At 45.3% G+C, this 22278-nt stretch overlaps 1 protein-coding gene across 9 annotated transcripts in view; it reads left to right on the plus strand.

The window, feature by feature from the left end:
- The window catches only part of brip1 (BRCA1 interacting DNA helicase 1), a 44694-nt gene extending 23359 nt beyond the window's left edge, over positions 1-21335 (plus strand). For 4 of the 9 annotated variants that reach the window (XR_016492558.1, XR_016492560.1, XR_016492559.1 and 1 more), the window contains exons 15-22: positions 556-727; positions 917-1038; positions 11760-11872; positions 12057-12139; positions 13832-14215; positions 15687-16568; positions 19865-20779; positions 20907-21046. Coding sequence is in view for 5 of the 9 variants with exons in the window: in XM_090224116.1 (XP_090080242.1) it covers positions 556-727; positions 917-1038; positions 11760-11872; positions 12057-12139; positions 13832-14215; positions 15687-16568; positions 20730-20779; positions 20907-21008 (1908 nt within the window). In the remaining 4 variants the exon portion in view is untranslated. Of the gene's footprint in view, positions 1-555; positions 728-916; positions 1039-11759; positions 11873-12056; positions 12140-13831; positions 14216-15686; positions 17825-19864 lie in introns of those variants that run through there. The other 5 variants (XM_090224116.1, XM_036965144.2, XM_090224119.1 and 2 more) reach the window with 3 other exon arrangements.
- Positions 21336-22278: the final 943 nt, after the last annotated feature.

Raw genomic sequence — 22278 nt, forward strand, 5'->3', positions numbered from 1 at the left:
TCCACTAGATGTCAACAGTCTTTAGAACGTTGTTTCAGGCGTCTACTGTGAAGGGGGGCTGAATGAAAGGGGAATGAGTCAGAGGTCTGCCAGCAGCCACGAGCTCGTGACGCGCGGTCATGTGAAAGTTACCTCGCGTTCCATTGCTTTTCTACAGACAAAGGAATTCTCCGGTTGGGACATTATTGAAGATTTATGTTAAAAACATCCTAAAGATTGATTCTATACTTCGTTTGATATGTTTCTACGACCAGTAATATAACTTTTTGGACTTTTCCCAGACCGGTTAATACCCATGTGAAGAATAGCTTCTATCCCATAATGGTGCCAAGCATGATTCATGTTAGCACCAATTGATAGTTATTTATTTATTTATTTATGTATTTATTTATTGGAAGGTTATGTAGTGTAGACTTCAGGAATTTGCTGTTGACTGAGTTTGGAAAATTAGTAACAAAAATATGAATTGAAAAAGATATGAACAAATCACATTGTTTAATATTGTTGATGCATGCATGAAGCCCTGATCAATTTGCTGGTGTTCTGTTTTCCTAGATGCTGGACAAGCTGCGTGACCGCTGGACCAACACAGGGCTGTGGGAGAAGCTGGAGGAGAGGAAGACTGTGATCACAGAGCCCAGAGGAGGAGGGAAGGGAGACTTTGATGAGCTGCTGCAGGTGTACTATGATGCCATCAGAATCAGTGGAGAGTTTGCAGGGGACAGAGGTGAGACTGGGCTGTGTCTCTTTATTTCATTCTATCTCTCGCTCTCTTCTTCTCTCTGTCTGTCTATCTCTTCTCTGCCAGGGATTACAGAGCACCGATTTGTTAATTCAGCATTGAGTAGCTGTGCACAAACAGTTATAAAATGTTTGGTGTTGGGTACCTTTGGTGTTGTTTCTGCCCCTCCCTCAGATGGAGCTCTGCTGATGGCAGTATGTAGAGGGAAGGTGAGTGAAGGACTGGACTTCACAGACGACAACGCCAGAGCAGTGGTCACCATCGGCATCCCCTTCCCCAATATCAAGGACCTGCAGGTAAGAACCAGAGACCGAGGTCAGAGGTGGCTCAACGTCTTGGTGGTGAGCCTCATCGGGTCTGTTTAACAGCAGAGGACCCAGAGGGACAGAGAGAGACCCATGTTTACAGTTGTCCAGACAGTCACATACAGGTGGAGAGACCACCTCCCTCCTGCAGGTTAGACTTTGCGCTTCCTACAGACTTCCAGTGCCAACCCTGAAAACGTTCTGTTCTGTACACAGGTGTACACACACAAACAAAAAGCATATCCTCCTCTTTTTTGGTGCTCTGTAAAATAATCTAAAAGTGATTGTTCTGTTAGATAGAGCTGACCTTTGTTTTTACCCTCCTCTAACTCTCCCTCCTCTCTCCATCCTTCCTTACCTTTTTGTCATGGCCCAGTGTTGCCTAATAAATCAGTCTGATGCCAGCTTTCTGGGTACACAGTCTGAATTAAAGCACTGCAAACACTTGTAAAGTTCTCTTACAAGCCAGATAATATATAGCATTTTAACTTACTCTAAGTTGTCTGTGTGATTGTTTCTTTGAGTCGAAAGAAATGTCCACAGGAAAGTACTATTATTATTTAACTTTTCAAAACGCTGGTAATGCTGTGGAGATTTCCATCACCTTGTACATGCACAAAACCATGTAAACCGCTTTGACTTTGGTTGGCATGCATGCATCACGTGTACTTTCATCATTGTGTGCATGCCTTAGGTGATGATGAGCAAATTATGATAGCCACACACAGAGACATGCGGGTTAGTAACACCTTTCTGAGGATATTTTGTCTCATATTTCCACCCAAAATAAGGATGAAATCAGCAGACAACAGATAAGTTCAAATGAAGTTTGTGATGAGCAGGTCAAGGTTGCGAGGCCCAACATCAGTATTTAGCCTTATGTAGCCCGCTCGCAGCTCCCTTTTGAGTAGCCCTTGAGGGATGGGAGATGGCTAGATGTGGCCGAAGACTGGAGAGAGCTATGGGCTCCCCTTGTCCTTCTCATGCTGAGAAACAGGTTCACCCAATAGCACAGCAGATCTTTTCTGTTAAATTCTCTCTCCTTTCCTCTTCTCTACTGAGTAAATAGGATAAATGGCAGGTCGCATGTCAGCTGCCCCAGAGGAGCCATGAGCGGGTGTAAAGGTCTGTCTCTTGCTTTTTATTTTCTTTATTCTTTCCTTTCTTCTCGTGGTGTGTCAGCTGCCTGCCCTGGCCCCAGAGGAGCCCTTAGGGGTGGTAAGGTCTGCTAGCTGACCCCCATTACCAGAAGAAGGGACTGGACATGACACTAATGACTGTCAGGGCCAGGTCACTGTATGTCCCCACGGCCCCTCTGACAGCTACGCTAAAACAACCCAGCGGGCGCCGGGCAGGCAGTAAGCCACAGGTATACAGCAACACAACGCTGTCCCGGCTGTGACAGGGATCTTATAGGGGGGTCAGATACATACTCGCATGCTCATATGACACATGTAGTGCACACTTTCTGTCTCGCACAACTACACTCAAATTGTCTCACTCACATGCCCAGAGCCACAAAAATACATACTGTATATTCTCACTCTCCCACCTGTTTAACATTTCTACCTTTACCCAAGCACATATAGACAGTCCCTTCTCAGAACACATTAACTTGGACTTACTCCCCCTGTCCCACATTTCTAACATGCTTATGTAGACCCCTCATGTAGTGTGGACGCCTACCTTCGTGCCTAGACTGCTTTTCCCAGACTCGACTCTCAGCAAAACTTTTTAAGGTTTTAACCGACTCACAGAGCAGCACTGCGTTTACTAGCCTTTTATCGTGCCTGAGATCAAAGGTGAACTGGAAACAGTCCTCCACACCGAAAGCTTTGCTAAGCTGCTATTACATCAAGTACGCATTCCAATTGGAACCCTATTCCCTATTTAGTGCACTACTTTTGACCTTAGCCGTGCACTACTGTATATAGGGTACAGGCTGCCTTTTGGGACGCACCCAATGTTACATTATACACATGTAGAGTAGTTTCCCCCCCCCCCAACAGGCATGTCTTAGAATATGCAGCCGTGAGTGTGTGTGTGTGAGGGAGGGAGGGAGGGAAAGAAACAATCCTCTGGCTTAACAGGCAATAAAAGGACACTTACAGCTGATATGGCATCTCTGTTTGCTTAATGAGGAGCACAGCAGACATTTAAAGACACTGAATACTGTTTTATAGAGACCTGGTGTCTCTGCTTTGATACTTTATGGAGGAGGAGGACCAGACAGTTTGATCCTATGTTGTTGAGTGGGAGACACTTTGGAATTTTGGTGTGTGTGTGTGAGTGCGTCCTGGTTAGGTGCTTGTGCGTGTGTGTTCACGTCACACAGGGACACACTGAGGACGAGGCACCCAGCTGTCAGCTCTGCCACATTAGGTAGATGGAGCGCTCCATAATCTCACTGACAGGCACAAGATGGTTAAGACTGCCAGGGGCACACACACACGAACGGGTCCGCTCAACTGCAAACCATGCTTGCTGGTCAAATGTATGTTTTTAAGCATGAACAGGTAGCGGTGGGAGGACCGGGCCAAAGCGAGCGAGCGACTAGCGATCTCCTGACATTTTAACTAATCCCTTCTAGCTGGAGGTTTCTTTCACTTTCAGGAGGAGATTCGCTAGAAGCTAGAATTGGCTTTTTCACATATGCATCCTGTCATGTCAGATCTGGTGTTGACATGGTGCAGGGATGTGAAGGGGGGGATGCTGAAATGGACTCCCATTGGATTTCGATGACATTGGCGGCTCGGGGCTACTGGCCATTTCCGTTAGTTTCGTGGTCTCAGAAGTAGATGCGTCAACCCCTCTAGTTGACAGGAGACGACATCTCATCTCACCATACAGCCGCTAGCCTGCGCCTCGTGAGCCCAAATAACATGAGGTAGTATACATCTGGCCAGCAAGAAAATAGCATGGCTACTGCAGGTCCATTTTGACATGGTAAAGTGTTTCTTAATAAATAAATAAAAGGTGATCTAGTTCCTGCTCCTTTTTATTTGGTTCAGATCAAATATGTGTACTGAGTATGGACGGACTCATTCAGATTCAGAACTCGAATGTCCTCAGAGGCAATTCATCTTGCAGCAGTCATAAAACATATAACATCTAAAAATGTTTTTTTTTTACAAATAGGCAGGGTAAGTGCAATTTCATAGTGCAATTACACCAACATTTGTTAAATTACAGAATTGCATTCTGAATAAAAGAGACCTTGGCCCTATTTTTTTTAACCTTAGGTAGTCTGTACTAGAGTTCGACCGATTAATCGCGATGGGCCGATTTTAATATTTTCATAACAATCGGAAATCGGTATTTTTGGACACCGATTTTGCCTATTTTTTTATACCTTTATTTAATCTTTATTTAACTAGGCAAGTCAGTTAATAACACATTCTTACTTTCAATGACGGCCTAGGAACAGTGGGTTAACTGCCTTGTTCGGGGGCAGAACGACAGATTTTCACCTTGTCAGCTCGGGGGATCCATTCTTACAGTTAGTTCTAGTTCAACGCAATAACGACCTGCCTCTCTCGTTGCACTCCACAAGGAGACTGACTGCCTGTTACGCGAATGCAGTAAGCCAAGCTAAGTTGCTAGCTAGCATTAAATGTATCTTCTAAAAAAACAATCAATCAATCAATCATAATCACTAGTTAACTACACATGGCTGATGATATTATCTAGCGTGTCCTGCGTTGCATATAATCTGACTAAGCATACAAGTATCTGACTGAGCGGAGAAGGCAGAAGCAGGCGCATAAACATTCATTCAAACAGCACTTCCGTGCGTTTTGCCAGCAGCTCTTCGTTGTGCGTCAAGCATTGCGCTGTTTATTACTTCAAGCCTATCAACTCCCGAGATGATGTTGGTGTAACCGAAGTGAAATGGCTAGCTAGTTAGCGCGCGTTAATAGCGTTTCAAACATCACTCGCTCTGAGCCTTGGAGTGGTTGTTACCCATCACTCCCACTTTTGTGGAGTGATGGGTAACGCTGCTTCGAGGTTGGCTGTTGTCGTTGTGTTCCTGGTTCGAGCCCAGGGAGGAGCGAGGAGAGGGACGGAAGCTATACTGGCAATACAAAAGTGCATATAAGAACAAAGGTTAATGAAATACAAATGGTATAGAGGGAAATAGTCCTATAATTCCTATAATAACTACAACCTAAAACTTCTTACCTGGGAATATTGAAGACTCATGTTAAAAGGAACCACCAGCTTTCATATGTTCTCATGTTCTGAGCAAGGGACTTAAACGTTAGCTTTCTTACATGGCACATATTGCACTTTCACTTTCTTCTCCAACACTGCATTATTTAAACCAAATTGAACATGTTTCATTATTTATTTGAGGCTAAATTGATTTTCTTGATACATTATATTAAGTTGAAATAAGTGTTAATTCAGTATTGTTGTAATTGTCATTATTACAAATAAATAAATAACAAATCCGATTAATCGGTATCGGCTTTCTTGGTCCTCCAATAATCGGTATCGGCGTTGAAAAATCATAGTCGGTCGATCTCTAGTCTGTACCTGCGTTCAGTGGGATGGAGCTGGAATTCAGGGTGGAGTGGATGGGAAGATTCAACCGCTATTTGATTGGCCCTCTGGAGGGTTCTGCCCAGGTAGAGAGATGACAGTTGATGCTGTTGTTGCCCCATTATTTTTCCACAAGTCCTGACTATCTTTCTCAACCCATTCTTCTGTGCAAACTTGATATTCCCAAACCAGCAGGTCAAACAGTGGGACAGAATGGTCTCAATGAATGATTTATAAAACAGACTCATGATGGTTAGATCAACATTAAAAAAGTGCCTTTTCTGTAGGCCATGTGGACGTCCAGTTATGACACATCATCTCTCCCAGGACAGAAAGCAGAGAGAGGGGAGCAGTGTGTACACGCCTGTGTCGTTAGGGGTCATGGTGCTCTGGGCTGTGAACACACGGCACCTACCTGTCAGTCCCTGTTAGAGCCCTGTTCACCGGCATGTCCCATATGTCCCGCCCGTCAGACGCCATATGAACTTTTCACTTGTCAATCCCGAAAGGTTAGCGCTGAAAGTCCAGGACTGATGGATGGATGCAAATTGATGGCGATAGATGCCTTTGTGGCCTTTTTGTGGCATAGCTTGTTGCTTGTCTTGTGTAGACTGGACCACCTTTTCTGCCCCAACTACCTCCTGTCTCACCACCTCCTTGCCTGTTTGCTCAATCCCCCCATCTTTCACAACAGATCTGTCTACCACACCACCTTCTTCATCACTTGTATTGACTAGACCCCCTCCTACCTCTCGTCTCTTCTTCACCTCTGCTGTATCCTCCCTTTATTCCCCCTTTCACAACAGATCTGTCTGAGGGGGCATTCTAGGCAGGCAATAATAAACCTCTTCAGGCCCTATGTATTTTTTAACAGGGTTGGCGTCTCCCCCTGAGCTCCCTGTCTGCCCCTCACCTTCCCACTCCACAGCCCACATGAATCACATTAGTGGTCAGTGGATGAGCCCTGCCTGATGCCTGAATGGTGCTGGATGGCAGGTCAGAGCACAGGTGATAGCCCACAGCTATGGTTAGCCTTCCAGCCACTGGGGCACATTTGGTGGTTTTGGGGTGTCTGACGGGTAGCGATTGATTTGTCCTTCTCACTTCATGTCAAAGATAATGCTCCGGGCTACACAAGATATATTCAAATGTCATGATTTTGGAAAATCGAAGGCTGCTTCAGTTCAACATTAATTTATTGATCCCCAACCAAGACATTTGATTGCAAATATTTTCTCTTATATATATATATATGTGTGTGTGTGTGTGTGTGTGTGTGTGTGTATATATATATATATACACTGCTCAAAAAAATAAAGGGAACACTAAAATAACACATCCTAGATATGAATGAATGAAATATTCTTATTAAATACTTTTTTCTTTACATAGTTGAATGTGCTGACAACAAAATCACACAAAAATTATCAATGGAAATCAAATTTATCAACCCATGGAGGTCTGGATTTGGAGTCACACTCAAAATTAAAGTGGAAAACCACACTACAGGCTGATCCAACTTTGATGTAATGTCCTTAAAACAAGTCAAAATGAGGCTCAGTAGTGTGTGTGGCCTCCACGTGCCTGTATGACCTCCCTACAACGCCTGGGCATACTCCTGATGAGGTGGTGGATGGTCTCTTGAGGGATCTCCTCCCAGGCCTGGACTAAAGCATCCGCCAACTCCTGGACAGTCTGTGATGCAACGTGGCGTTGGTGGATGGAGCGAGACATGATGTCCCAGATGTGCTCAATTGGATTCAGGTCTGGGGAACGGGCGGGCCAGTCCATAGCATCAATGCCTTCCTCTTGCAGGAACTGCTGAAACACTCCAGCCACATGAGGTCTAGCATTGTCTTGCATTAGGAGGAACCCAGGGCCAACCGCACCAGCATATGGTCTCACAAGGGGTCTGAGGATCTCATCTCGGTACCTAATGGCAGTCAGGCTACCTTTGGCGAGCACATGGAGGGCTGTGCGGCCCCCCCCAAAGAAATGCCAGCCCACACCATGACTGACCCACCGTCAAACCGGTTATGCTGGAGGATGTTGCAGGCAGCAGAACGTTCTCCACGGCGTCTCCAGACTCTGTCACGTCTGTCACGTGCTCAGTGTGAACCTGCTTTCATCTGTGAAGAGCACAGGGCGCCAGTGGCGAATTTGCCAATCTTGGTGTTCTCTGGGAAATGCCAAACATCCTGCACGGTATTGGGCTGAAAGCACAACCCCCAACTGTGGACGTCGGGCCCTCATACCACCCTCATGGAGTCTGTTTCTGACCGTTTGAGCAGACACATGCACATTTGTGGCCTGCTGGAGGTCATTTTGCAGGGCTCTGGCAGTGCTCCTCCTTGCACAAAGGCGGAGGTAGTGGTCCTGCTGCTGGGTTGTTGCCCTCCTACGGCCTCCTCCACGTCTCCTGATGTACTGGCCTGTCTCCTGGTAGCGCCTCCATGCTCTGGACACTACGCTGACAGACACAGCAAACCTTCTTGCCACAGCTCGCATTGATGTGCCATCCTGGATGAGCTGCACTACCTGAGCCACTTGTGTGGGTTGTAGACTCCGTCTCATGCTACCACTAGAGTGAAAGCACCGCCAGCATTCAAAAGTGACCAAAACATCAGCCAGGAAGCATAGGAACTGAGAATTGGTCTGTGGTCACCACCTGCAGAACCACTCCTTTATTGGGGGTGTATTGCTAATTGCCTATCATTTCCACCTGTTGTCTATTCCATTTGCACAACGGCATGTGAAATGTATTGTCAATCAGTGTTGCTTCCTAAGTGGACTGTATATACAGTGCATTCAGAAAGTATTCAGACCCCTCAACTTTTTCCACATTTTGTTACCTTTTAGCCTTATTCTAAACTTGATTAAATTATTTGTTATCCTCATCAAGCTACATAACCCATAATGACAAAGCAAAGGTTTTTAGAAAGTTTAGCAAATGTATAAAACATGTATAAAAACTCACATCACATTTAAATAAGTATTCAGACCCTTTACTCAGTACTTTGTTGAAGCACTTTGGCAGCGATTATAGTTTCTAGTCTTCTTGGGCATGACGTTACAAGCTTGGCCCACCTGAATTTGGGGAGTTTGTCCCATTCTTCTCTCCTCAAGCTCTGTCAGGTTGGATGGGGAGCGTCACTGCACAGCTATTTTCAGGTCTCTCCAGAGATGTTCGATCAGGTTAAATTCCGGGCTCTGGCTGGGCCTCTCAAGTACATTCAGAGACTTGTCCCGAAGCCTCTCCTGTGTTGTCTTGGCTGTGTGCTTAGGGTCATTGTCCTGTTGGAAGGTGAACCTTCGCCCCCAGTCTAAGGTCATAAGCGTTTTGGAACAGGTTTTCATCAAGGATCTCTGTACTTTGCTCCGTTCATCTTCCCCTCAATCCTGACTTGTCTCCCAGTCCTTGCCGCTGAAAAACATCCCCATAGCATGATGCTGCCACCAACATGCTTCAGCGTAGAGATAGTGTTAGGTTTCTACCAGGCGTGGTGTTTGAAATTCAAGCCAAAGAGTGCAGTCTTTGTTTCATCAGGGAAACTTGTTTCTCATGGTCTGAGAGTCCTTTAGGTGCCTTTTGGCAAAACTCAAGCTGGCTGTCATGTGCCTTTTCCTGGGGAGAGGCTTCCGTCTGGCCACTCTACCATAAAGGTGGAGTGCTGCAGAGATGGTTGTCCTTCTGGAATGTTCTCCCATCTCCACAGAGGAACTCTGAAGCTCTGTCAAAGTGACCATCAGGTTCTTGGTCACCTTCCTGACCAAGGCCCATCTCCCCCGATTTCTCAGTTTGGCAGGGTGGCCAGCTCCAGGAAGAGTTGGTGGTTCCAAATTTCTTCCATTTATGTGTTCTTAGGGACCCTCAATAGTGCAGAAATGTTTTGATTCCCTTCCCCAGGTCTGTGCCTCGACACAATCCTGTCACTGAGCTCTACGGACAATTCCTTTGACCTCATTGCTTCATTTTTGCTCTGATATGCACAATTTGCAAAACTGTCTAAAAACCTGTTTTCACTTTTTTGTTATAGTGTATTGTGTGTAGATTGAAGAGGATTTTTTATTTGATTTAATCCATTTTAGAACAAGGCTGTAATGTAACTAAATGTGGAATAAGTAAAGGGGTCTGAAATTTTTTTGAATGAACTATATAAACTCAGCAAAAAATAAACGTCCTCTCACATCCTCTATTTTCAGCAAAGTTAACATGTGTAAATATTTGTATGAACATAACAAGATTCAACAACTGAGACATAAACAGACATGTGACTAACAGAAATGGAATAATGTGTCCCTGAACAAAGGGGGGGTCAAAATCTAAAGTAAGACAGTATCTGGTGTGGCCACCAGCTGCATTAAGAACTGCAGTGCATCTCCTCATGGACTGCACCAGATTTGCCAGTTCTTGCTGTGAGGTTCTTGCTGTGAGATGTTACCCCACTCTTCCACCAATGCACCTGCAAGCTCCCGGACATTTCTGGGGGGAATGGCCCTAGCCCTCACCCTCCGACCCAAGTGGTTCCAGACGTGCTCAATGGGATTGAGATCTGGGCTCTTCACTGGCCATGGCAAAACACTGACATTCCTCTCTTGCAGGAAATCACGCACAGAACGAGCAGTATGGCTGGTGGCATTGTCATGCTGGAGGGTCATGTCAGGATGAGCCTGCAGGAAGGGTACCACATGAGGGAGAAGGATGTCTTCCCAGTAACGCACAGTGTTGAGATTGCCTGCAATGACAACAAGCTCAATCCAATGATGATGTGACACACCGCCCCAGATCATGATGGACCCTCCACCTCCAAATCGATCCCGCTCCAGAATACAGGCCTCAGTGTAACGCTCATTCCTTCAACGATAAACGCGAATCCAACCATCACCCCTGGTGAGACAAAACCACGACTCGTGAGAGAAAAGCACTTTTTGCCATTCCTGTCTGGTCCAGCGGCGGTGGGTTTGTGCCCATATGTGACGTTGTTGCCGGTGATGTCTGGTGAGGACCTGCCTTACAACAGGCCTACAAGCCCTCAGTCCAGCCTCTCTCAGCCTATTACGGACAGTCTGAGCAGTGATGGAGGATTGTGCGTTCTTGGTGTAACTTGTGTGTACCGATGTGCTGTTCGGATGTACCGATCCTGTGCAGGTGTTGTTACACGTGGTCTGCCACTGTGAGGACGATCAGCTGTCCGTCCTGTCTCCCTGTAGAGCTGTCTTAGGCATCTCACAGTACGGATGTTGCAATTTATTGCCCTGGCCACATCTGCAGTCCTTTTTGCAGCATGCCTAAGGCACGTTCACGCAGATGAGCAGGGACCTTGGGCATCTTTCTTTTGGTGTTTTTCAGAGTCAGTAGAAAGGCCTCTTTAGTGTCCTAAGTTTTCATAACTGTGACCTTAATTGCCTACCGTCTGTAAACTGTTAGTGTCTTAACGACCGTTCCACAGGTGCATGTTCATTAATTGTTTATGGTTCATTGAACAAGCATGGGGAACGGTGTTTAAACCCTTTGCAAGTGAAGTTATTTGGATTTTTACGAATTATCTTTGAAAGACAGGGTCCTGAAAAGGGGATGTTTCTTGTCTTGCTGAGTTTATATAATACATTTTATTCATACATGTTCAGTTTTACAGACAGATAACAGCAAACAATAGCATAACACCCCCCCCCCCCCCCCCCCCCCCCCCCCCCCTTGAAAGAAACCCCAAAAAACAAAAAACAACAGCAATGCTCTTATACAAAAAAATGGATAGAGTAGAAAATAATCGTTACCATGCTTCATTGAAATTTGACACAAGCAGAATATGCTCCATTAAAAATGAAGTAGGCTACTATGGATCGGGGTGGATTGCCGACTGCGTGTCATGTTGCCCATCACGTGATAGATAAGACAGAAAGGGCTGCCATATCTTATCAAATGTGCTGGATCGTGACCAGTCCTTTCCATATCTAACAGACTAGTGACTTCATCTAACCAGGTTTTTAAAAATGGGACAAATATTTTCTATTATTAATCTTTCTGTGTTTTTGTTAAGCATACCAGTTTGTCTCCTGTTTTCTGCTCTGTTTTCAGCTTTGATTGGTCTGTGGTGGCAGCATAGCAGTGTTCTGATGACCCGTCCTGTGAGGTGTGTCTCTATCTAACATTCCAGCTGTGTTTTCAGGTGGAGCTGAAGATGAAGTATAATGACCAGCACTGTAAAGCCAGGGGTCTGCTGTCAGGCTCCCGCTGGTATGAGATCCAGGCCTACAGAGCCCTCAACCAGGCCCTGGGCAGGTACGGGTTTCTTTGTTTATGTTCCTGTTTGTTTCTCCATCCTTGACTCAGCCTATCACAGGAGGCTTCCTCCTAGCTCACAAATCAGGCTCATGATCAGAATTTTTATAAATACATTTTAATAGATACATTTTAAAAACCAGGCGGTTACTACCTGAACTTGACAATGTTTTTGCTACCACAGGTGTATCAGACACAAGAATGACTGGGGAGCCCTCATTCTGGTAGACGACAGGTTTGGGAACAACCCCAACAAATACATCTCAGGTACTGAAATTAATGATCACATGTTGCAGCCACTCGAGATTCATGTACTCACAAACAAGCTTTCTAATGTCCCTGTTGTCTTACACAATGTGTAGTTTCTTATCTTGGGCACATGGTGGTGATGGTAATCCACAAGATAGAGGGCTTGTGTTGAGCAGGGTGGCAGGTAGTCTAGCGTTTAGAGCATTGGGCCAGTAACCGAAAGGTCGCTGGTTCGAATACCCGAGCCGACAAAGTGCAAATATGCCGATGTGCCCTGGAGCAAGGCACTTAACCCTAATTTTATCCAGCAGTGCCGTACTACTATGGCTGACCCTGTAAAATCAACACATTTCACTGCACCTATCCAGTGTATGGCAATAAAACGTACTAGAGGTCGACCGATTATGATTTTTCGACGCCGATACCGATTATTAGGGGACCAAAAAAATCCGATACCGATTAATCAGACGATTTTTTATATAATTTTTAATTTGTAATAATGACAATTACAACAATACTGAATGAACACTTATTTTAACTTAATATAATACATCAATAAAATCTATTTAGCCTCAAATAAATAATGAAACATTTTCAATTTGGTTTAAATAATGCAAAAACAAAGTGTTGGAGAAGAAAGTAAAAGTGCAATATGTGCCATGTTAGAAAGCTAACGTTTAAGTTCCTTGCTCAGAACATGAGAACATATGAAAGCTGGTGTTTCCTTTTAACATGAGTCTTCAATATTCCCAGGTAAGAGGTTTTAGGTTGTAGTTATTATAGGAATTATAGGACTATTTCCCTCTATACCATTTGTATTTCATTAACCTTTGACTATTGGATGTTCTTATAGGCACTTTAATATTGCCTGTGTAACAGTATAGCTTCTGTCCCTCTCCTCGCTCCTCCCTGGGCACGAACCAGAAACACAACAACAACAGCCACCCTCGAAGCAGCGTTACCCATGCAGAGTAAGGGAAACAACCACAGGCTCAGAGCGAGTGACGTTTGAAATGCTTTTAGCGCGCGCTAACTAGCCAGCCATTTCACTTCGGTTACACCAGGCTCATCTCGGGAGTTGATAGGCTTGAAGTCATAAACAGCGCAATGCTTGACGCACAACGAAGAGCTGCTGGCAAAACGCACGAAAGTGCTGTTTGAATGAATGTTTAAGCACCTGCTTCTGCCTACCATTGCTCAGTCAGATACTTAGATACTTGTATGCTTGTATACTCAGTCAGATTATACGCAACGCAGGACACGCTAGATAATATCTAGTAATATCTTCATCCATGTGTAGTTAACTAGTTATTATGATTGATTGATTGGTTGTTTTTTATAAGATAAGTTTAATGCTAGCTAGCAACTTACCTTGGCTTACTGCATTTGCGTAACAGGCGAAGGGTTAAAAAAAAACACCCTGTTAAGAACTCTTTTTTTATATATATATTTGTTTTTATATGTTGACTTTCGATGTGGAGTGCAACAAGAGGCAGGTCGTTATTGCGTTGGACTAGTTAACTGTAAGATTGCAAGATTAGATCTCCCGAGCTAACAAGGTGAAATTGAGCAAAATAAAATTCTTAGAACAAGTGTTATTAGAAATGACTGTAAATAATTAGTTTTTATATTATAATAATGTATGTTTTTTAATGGGTGTAGGTGGTGGAATGCCCTTCCACTAACAAGATTAGTATCTGTTTACCCCAGGTCTGTCCAAGTGGGTGCGTAACCTGGTCAGGCACCACGACACCTTCAGAGGTGCCATGCAGTCGCTGGTGGCCTTCTCCCAGTGCCAACAGGGGGCAGGAGAGATCCATGGAGCAGGGACCCAGACCTTCAACAGCACCACCGTCCTTTCTCCAGCCAGTCAATCTTCAGTGACTGTGGAAGATCTGTCCCACTGTCGGCCCAGTCCTAGCCCCAGCTCAGACTGCCTTCTCTGGGCCACGGTGCACCACACTACCACGTCTCAGGTCCCAGAGCCCCACACCCAGCTACAGGGGTTCAGGTCCTGGGTTCCCCCTACGGTCTCTGTCCCACCTGCTCTGTGGCCTCTCCCCACCACCAGCACTGGAAAGAGTGGAAACAGAGGTGAGATGTATTACATTAGATACAGTGCGTTCGGAAAGTATTCAGACCCCTTTACTTTTTCCACATTTTATTAGTCTAAAATGGGTTCAATAGTTTTTTCCTTCATCCATCTGCACACAATATCCCATAATGACAAAGAAAATTAATTTTTTACAAATATATTAAAAATAAAAACTGATTTACATTTACATAAGTATTCAGACCCTTTACTCAGTACTGTGTTGAAGCACCTTTGTCAGCGATTACAGCCTTGAGTCTTTTTGGGTATGACGCTACAAGCTTGTCAGATTGGATGGGGAGCGTCGCTGCACAGCTATTTTCAGGTCTCCGCAGAGATTTTCGGTCGGGTTCAATTCCAGGCTCTAGCTGAGCCACTCAAGGACATTCAGAGACTTGTCCCGGAGCCATTCCTACATTGTCTTGGCTATGTGCTTAGGGTCGTTGTCCTATTGGAAGGTGAACCTGTTCCACCAGAGACTCTGGGTTCGCGCCCAGGCTCTGTCTCAGCTGGCCACGACCGGGAGGTCTGTGGGGCGACGCACAATTGGCCTAGCGTCGTCCGGGTTAGGGCGGGTTTGGCCGGTAGGGATATCCTTGTCTCATCGCGCACTAGCGACTCCTGTGGCGGGCCGGGCGCAGTGCAAGCTGACCAGGTCGCTAGGGGCACGGTGTTTCCTCCGACACATTGGTGCGGCTGGCTTCCGGGTTGGATGCGCGCTGTGTTAAGAAGCAGTGCGGCTTGATTGGGTTGTGTTTCTGAGGACGCATGGCTTTCGTAAAATTAATTTGAATAACATTTTTTTTTAAAGGATCTCTCTGTACTTTGCTCCTTTCATCTTTCCCTTGATCGTAACTAGTCTCCCAGTCCCTGCCGCTGAAAAACATCCCCAGAACATGATGCTGCCACGACCGTGGAGATGGTGCCTTTCCTTCAGACGTGACGCTTGGCATTCAAGCCAAAGAGTTCAGTCTTGGTATCACCACACCAAATAATCTTGTATCTCACGGTCACAGTCCTTTTAGGTGCCTTTTGGCAAACTCTAAGCGGGCTGTTGTGCCTTTTACTGAGGAATGGCTTCCGACTGGCCACTCTACCATAAAGGCCTGATTGGTGGAGTGCTGCAGAGATGGTTGCCCTTCTAGAAGGTTCTCCCATCTCCACAGATGAACTCTGTCAGAGTGCCCATCGGGTTCTTGGTCACCTCCCTGACCAAGGCCCTAATCCGTTATTGATACCTTGCTCTGGTTCATTTAACAGTGCTAGCGGGCCCAACTTATAGGATCCTTGAGGCCAATGTTGGCATCTTGAACGTACTTTCCCAGTTATTTTCTCATCTTTACTGTCAACACCTGATGACTGCTCCAATCAGCTCCTCAGCTGAATTTCTAAATGCATTGTAACAGTCTTCACACAAACGTGTTGTCTTTCTATTCCATGATTTCCCATAACGTGTGTATTCTCTGTGAGCAGGTGACCAGAAGCAGACACAGCAACACCCCTCCACTCCCCTCACCACCCCACGGTCCCTGCACCACCTCTTCACCTCCACCCTTGTGAGCTCCACCCACTTCAAGACTCCAATCTTCCAGGCCCAGGACCCAAGCAGGCATCAAGATCATCTGGATGACCCGCCACGGCCTGACTCTGTGGAGGAGGAGGAGAAGAAGATCCAGGAGAATGTGAGTCAGGATCCCTGGATCCCCTTCCCAGGAGGGATGGCCCGTGAGGGGCTGGATGGACCGGCATCTACCCCTCCCAGCCCGGACCAGGACCAGGGTCCGGTTCTAGTCCTCTCCCCAGTGGAGGTCCCTGCCAGTTGTGAGCCCAGACAGACCACTGTAGTTGTTGACGATCCCACCCTGCTAGAGGAAGAGGAAGACCAGAGCATCTTCTTCACACCTGAGATGTTTGATGACGAAGAGGAGGTGGTGGACACCAAGCCTCTTCCCAGGACAGTGCAGGGGATGATGACAGGGGAGGGAACTGTGCTTGCGTCCAGCCTTGCTCTCTCTACCGGAACAGCCCAGGCTCTGTCTGAGGACCTGTTTGGGCCAGAACAGGGTCCCAGGGAGGACACAGAGACAGTCACTACCACTGATACCAAGAGGGGAGGCGCTCTCGCTCCCTCAGCCAGTAGAGACTGTGTCAGTGTGGGATGGGAACAGGACAGGCAGCAGGGGAGTAGGATAGGGAGTGCTGATGAGGCCCAACAGACCCAGAGACAGGAGGACCAAGGTCAGGGAGAAGGACAGGAGCTGAACCAGGGGGCGACCCAAGGCCAGAGCAGGCAGACAGGCAGCAGGACACACAGACTGTCCAGGTCCAAACAGAAAGCTCCAGAGCCATCCTCAGGTAAATTAACCAGCTACTTCATTGTTGTCCCTAAGGTTATAACCATAGACAAGTAGACACCAGGTTATAACTAGATGATGAGGCACCAGGGCCCGTATTCACAAAGGGTCTCAGTAGGAGTGCTGATCTAGAATCAGTTATTCATTTTAGATAATAATTATTAAAATTAAATGGACAGGTGAGATCTGATCCTAGATCAGCACTCCAACTAAACTCTTTATGGACACGGGCCCAGGTTATACCCATAAACTATGGTTATAAATATAGATAACTAGACACACTAAAACGCTCAGTAAAGCCAGTTGGTTCTCAGATCGTCATGTCTCATTATCTGGCGTGACAGCATAACTGGGTTGCCTCGTCTGACCAACATTATCTGTTTAAACAGTCTGGAGCTAACGAACTTCTCACAAATTGCCATGTTAACGTGCAGTCTTATATTTTTGTACACATCATTAAAATGCATGAAAATGTGTTTATTTTCATGTAAACGCGATGGAAGCATTGTCCCGTTACGTGTTTTAATGAGGTGTTATTTGGAGTGAGGAGAGGAGTGGGGGATGCAGCATGCCTGACTTCACACAGATAGACATCTTGCATTTTTACACAGTTACTGTTCAATTTTTTCATAAATTAATTATCTGATGTAAACTAGAGGGGAGGTGGGGTGTGGGGATGTGTGTTCAATGACTTGGGGGAAACACACAAGGCCTTTCCAGCAACACAAGAAACCTCAGAAATAACATAATTCATCTTGAGAACATTTCATCTCCAGGGTGACTGTGTGTGTGTGTATATATATATATATATCAATACATAATGATTGTGGCCATCTGATATGGAAAATGGATGAATAAAATCATGTTAGCAGGTTTTTGTTTGTGTGGTGTCAAGTTGATGTAGAAGAGTGCAGATGTGTAGTTTGAACCATCAATAAAGCACCTTGTATTGGCTTCACTTTGCCAGTTACCATGTTATTGACCCAATAGTACCAAAAATACGTTTTATCTTTCAGAAGGTAAAGCCGATAAAGAATTATAAATGCTGTATTTTAACATTTTTAGTCTCAGTTGTTAAACTGTAGTTGTTTTTATGTTAGTATTTTGTTTGTTAGTAGTTGGACCTGTTTGTCTTTGCTATAGTGGTGGTCAGTTTCTCTATTTCTTCATTCCGGCTTGCAGAAGCGGGATACTATTGAATTTGATGTGATATTATGGCTTTCATTAAACCTTGGTAAATAAATATTTATTGACCTGTTTATGTCCATTGCTTCCCGTATATGCCTAATGTTCTGTATGTACGAACAGTTAAGCAAATGGCATATGTTCTCACGTACACCCTAACCATTCCCCTTAATGGGGAAAATGGTTTAATGATGTCGTGAAGAGTAAAAGCCATTTACAGTGTTTGAAGGATTAGTTGTGATCGTGGTTTGGGCTTACCCCGACAATGATCAATTATACAATTGGTTAAAGAAGCTGAATTGTAGATGGAGGGAGGCAGGAACAGTGAAGTCTGCCAAATTAAGCCCCATTAGTTTGACAGGACGTTGTCTCGTTAGAACACACATCTCCCTAACAATCCCTAACCTGTGATTGGTTGACGGAGGAGTCCAATGTGGACGCCCGAACCATTCCATTAAAGCTCATCCCTCTGCTCATCAGCCTCACTATATGACAGTGCCTTAGCTTCGTTAGTTAATGTAATTGCATGGTTGAACGTGGCAGGGCACCTCATTAATATCAGTATTAACAAGGGTACCATGGGAGAGGGTAAGCAGATGTCAGAATTAGAGGTCGACCGATTATGATTTTTCAACACCGATACCGATTATTGGAGGACCAAAAAAGCTGAAACCGATTAATCGGCCGATTTAAAAAGAAAAAAAATTGTATTTGTAATAATGACAATTACAACAAACTGAATTAACACTTATTTTAACTTAATATAATACATCAATAAAATCAATTTAGCCTCAAATAAATAATGAAACATCTTCGATTAGGTTTAAATAAGTGTTGGAGGAGAAAGTAAAAGTGCAATATGTGCCATGTAAGAAAGCTAACGTTTAAGTTCCTTGCTCAGAACATGAGAACATATGAAAGCTGGTGCTTCCTTTTAACATGAGTCTTCAATATTCCCAGGTAAGAAGTTTTAGGTTGTAGTTATTATAGGAATTATAGGACTATTTCCCTCTATACCATTTGTATTTCATTAACCTTTGACTATTGGATGTTCTTATAGGCACTTTAGTATTGCCAGTGTAACAGTATAGCTTCTGTCCCTCTCCTTGCTCCTCCCTGGTCTCGAACCAGGAACACAATGACAACAGCCACCCTCGAATCAGCGTTACCCATGCAGAGCAAGGGAAACAACCACCCCAAGGCTCAGAGCGAGTGACGTTTGAAACGCTATTAACGCGCGCTAACTAGCTAGCCATTTCACTTCGGTTACACCAGCCTCATCTCGGGAGTTGATAGGCTTGAAGTCATAAACAGCGCAATGCTTGACGCACAACGAATAGCTGCTGGCAAAATGCACGGAAGTGCTGTTTGAATGAATGTTTAAGCACCTGCTTCTGCCTACCATTGCTCAGTCAGATACTTAGATACTTGTATGCTCAGTCAGATTATACGCAACGCAGGACACGCTAGATAATATCTAGTAATATCATCAACCATATGTAGTTAACTAGTGATTGATTGATTGTTTTTTATAAGATAAGTATAATGCTAGCTAGCAACTTACCTTGGCTTACTGCATTCGCGTAACAGGCAGTCAGGCTCCTTGTGGAGTGCAACGGTCGTTATTGCGTTGGACTAGTTAACTGTAAGGTTGCAAGATTGGGTCAAGGTGACAAGGTGAAAATCTGTCGTTCTGCCCCTAAAAGAGGCAGTTAACTCACCGTTCCTAGGCCGTCATTGAAAATAAGAATGTGTTCTTAACTGACTTGCCCTAATTCCGATTAATCGGTCGACCTCTAGTCCGAAAAGGTGGTTAGTCTATTGGTCTGTAAGGCTGTTATGCAGCACTGTGAGGTTATTGGAGTATTTACTGAGGCTTCCTTTAGTATCTGATTAGCCTTTATATATCCTTACGAGTTGGAACAAATACATTATAAATACAAATACATTATCCACACAGTAAGCTAATTGTAGTATTTTTTTTTATGTCCCATGTTACTGATAATTGGAAAGTAAGTTTGTTTCAGCTGGTTTGAGATTTTGCCATTTAAAAGACAACACCACGCAGTAGGAGGCAGCTGGCATATTGACATAATTTGCTTTAATTGGCAGGTCACTGCGCTGAGGTCCTTGTTGCAAGACCGACCCAGCCATGGAAAGGGAGAGTTGTTCTGTCCAAGACTCAGGCTAAGAACCAGGCCCAGACCCATGTCAGGTGCAGTCAGAGGGGCAGAGGCAGGACCAAGGCAGGGGTGCCCTTTGCACCCACCTCCAGTCTCCCAGTCCAGCCACAGACCAAAGACCAGAGCCTAGAGGTCCAGGGCAGGACAGCCAGAGTCAGATCTGCTAATGTCGCTGGTCCTGAAGAGACTGAGGGAAAGCAGGCTGTCACAGGATGGAAGGACCAGGCCTCTACCAAGCCTGGGACTAGTATTAGGGCCAAGACCAGGGGGCCAGAGGACTCTTTCAAGTCAGGAACCAGCAGGACGGTCAGGGGTCAGGAGGATGTTCCCAAGCCAGAGACCAACAGCAGTAAGGCCAAGGGGCAGGAGGTTACTAGTGTTTTCTGCCAACAGTACAGCAGCAGGGGGAGATTGAAGACAACATGCAGAACAGAGGTGAAGAGATTCAGGGGGAAAGAGGCACGGTTGCCCCCCTCTTGGGAGGGCCTGGAAGAAGTCACGAGCAGCACCCCCGCCACCACAACAGTGCACTTGGACATTGTCAACCCTAAATGCGAGTGTAGAGTGTGTGTCCCAGGAAGTCCTGGAGGTGAACCTGAGACTGAGAGTAGCTCCACTGGTCTAGCAAAGGAAGGGCCTGGTAGTCAGAACTCTTTACAGAAAGGTTAGACAGCCTGTACGCATCAGAGTAATTTGGTCAGTGTATTCATTTTTTTTGTTGTCAGTGAATTCATCAGTACTCATTTGGAAATTAAATCAAAACCATCCATCTGTTGCTTGTTCTCCCCCTCTAGGCATCAAGGTGCAGGATAGAGGGGGCAACAGGGCCTCTCGGAGGAGGAAGGTGCGTTAGGGGCCACTGCATAGACCAGGTTTGGAGCCTAGGTATCTGAACAGTAGTGATGCACAGTGTTTGTATGTGACAAGGCTAATATGATGCACATCATGCCAACTCAAGTCTTGTCTTTCAGAGGACTAACAACCACAGACCCTGTTCCAGAGGACTAGACTGTGCTGTGTGTGGGCAGCAGCTACTGCCTGTGGCAGAGGGTACATTTAATTCCCACAAATAAACACATATCCTTATGTCTGATCCTCAATCAAATCAAAAGTGGATGTTGTAACTTGTGACCGTGTTCCTTAAGTGAGCTGCAGAGCACTGTGTGTTATCTGGAGCAGATAGCTAGGCTTAAAGGCACCAGAGGGTGGGGTGGGGTGGGGGGGGGGGTGCACAGCTGCAGGTCCAGCACACTGTCCATGCCTCCCACCCAGACCCCAATGTCCCCCCTACCCCACTGGTGGTATGGGGGCATAGCAGCCCTACAGGCCCTCAGAAGCTGTCTTCAGCCTTACAGGGACAACAACACTACAGGTAGACATTAAATAAATCATACATCTGACTTTATCTTTAATCTTTACGTTGTTGCCTAACCTACAGGAATTAGTTAATTTGTGATTTCACTGTGGAATAATACAGCCACATACGAAGAACCTGCTATTACAGACTTTCCTTGTTCAGGCTTGTTTTAGTACCTCTGGGGATGACCATAAAGAGAGGGAAGCACTGTTATAGGAGCTAAACATTGCAGTCAGCAAGATGTTTCCATAGTTACAAAACCCCTGCTTCATTGATGCCATAAGTCTATGCTGGGGAGCTCCCCTCTCTTTGAAGTGAGAGTGAGAGAAACCAACCTGTCTGAACGATGTCCCAACTCTGAAAGGCTCTAACCTGGATCCACCCAAATCACTGACTCAATAGATTATTCAGGACAAAAGAAGCCATGGTGCCTGCTAGAATCCCCTAGTCACTTTTCCCTTTGACAGTGTTGCTATCCAAGCCAAAGAATAAGAATGAATCATTCTATTTCTCTGATCCAAGCACCTTTCATCCATACATACAGTACACACTTCCCCAACAGCATTCTATAGTTCCGTTGGTATATGTATTTACAGTCCCTTCAAAGTAATGATCCATTTAAACTATCTGTCGTTATAAAACAGCAATCAGTGTCACTAGCCAAAGAGCGTTTATATGTATTCACTTTCCCCCAGGATTAAGGTGTATGACTTTCTGTGCTGACGAGGGGGTTAATGTGTGGCTGGCGGCTGAGGCCTTTGATGCTGTCTCCCTACAGGCTTTTCTGTGGGTTACTTTGCATTTAGTTGTTTTGTCCTTTATTTTCATTTTCTCTTTCTCTCTCTGAAGCACGCACACACACACACACACACACACACACACACACACGTACAGCCTACAATTCTATCTGGGACCCAGTGGAGTGCTCTGTGACAGGGCTGCTACAGTGTAGAGGTTGTGCCTTCCACAGCTGGTAGCAGCTGAGA

The sequence above is a fragment of the Oncorhynchus mykiss genome, chromosome 27, assembly GCF_057628025.1.
Source record: "Oncorhynchus mykiss isolate SJ-2025 chromosome 27, ASM5762802v1, whole genome shotgun sequence".
Lineage (NCBI taxonomy): Eukaryota > Metazoa > Chordata > Actinopteri > Salmoniformes > Salmonidae > Oncorhynchus > Oncorhynchus mykiss.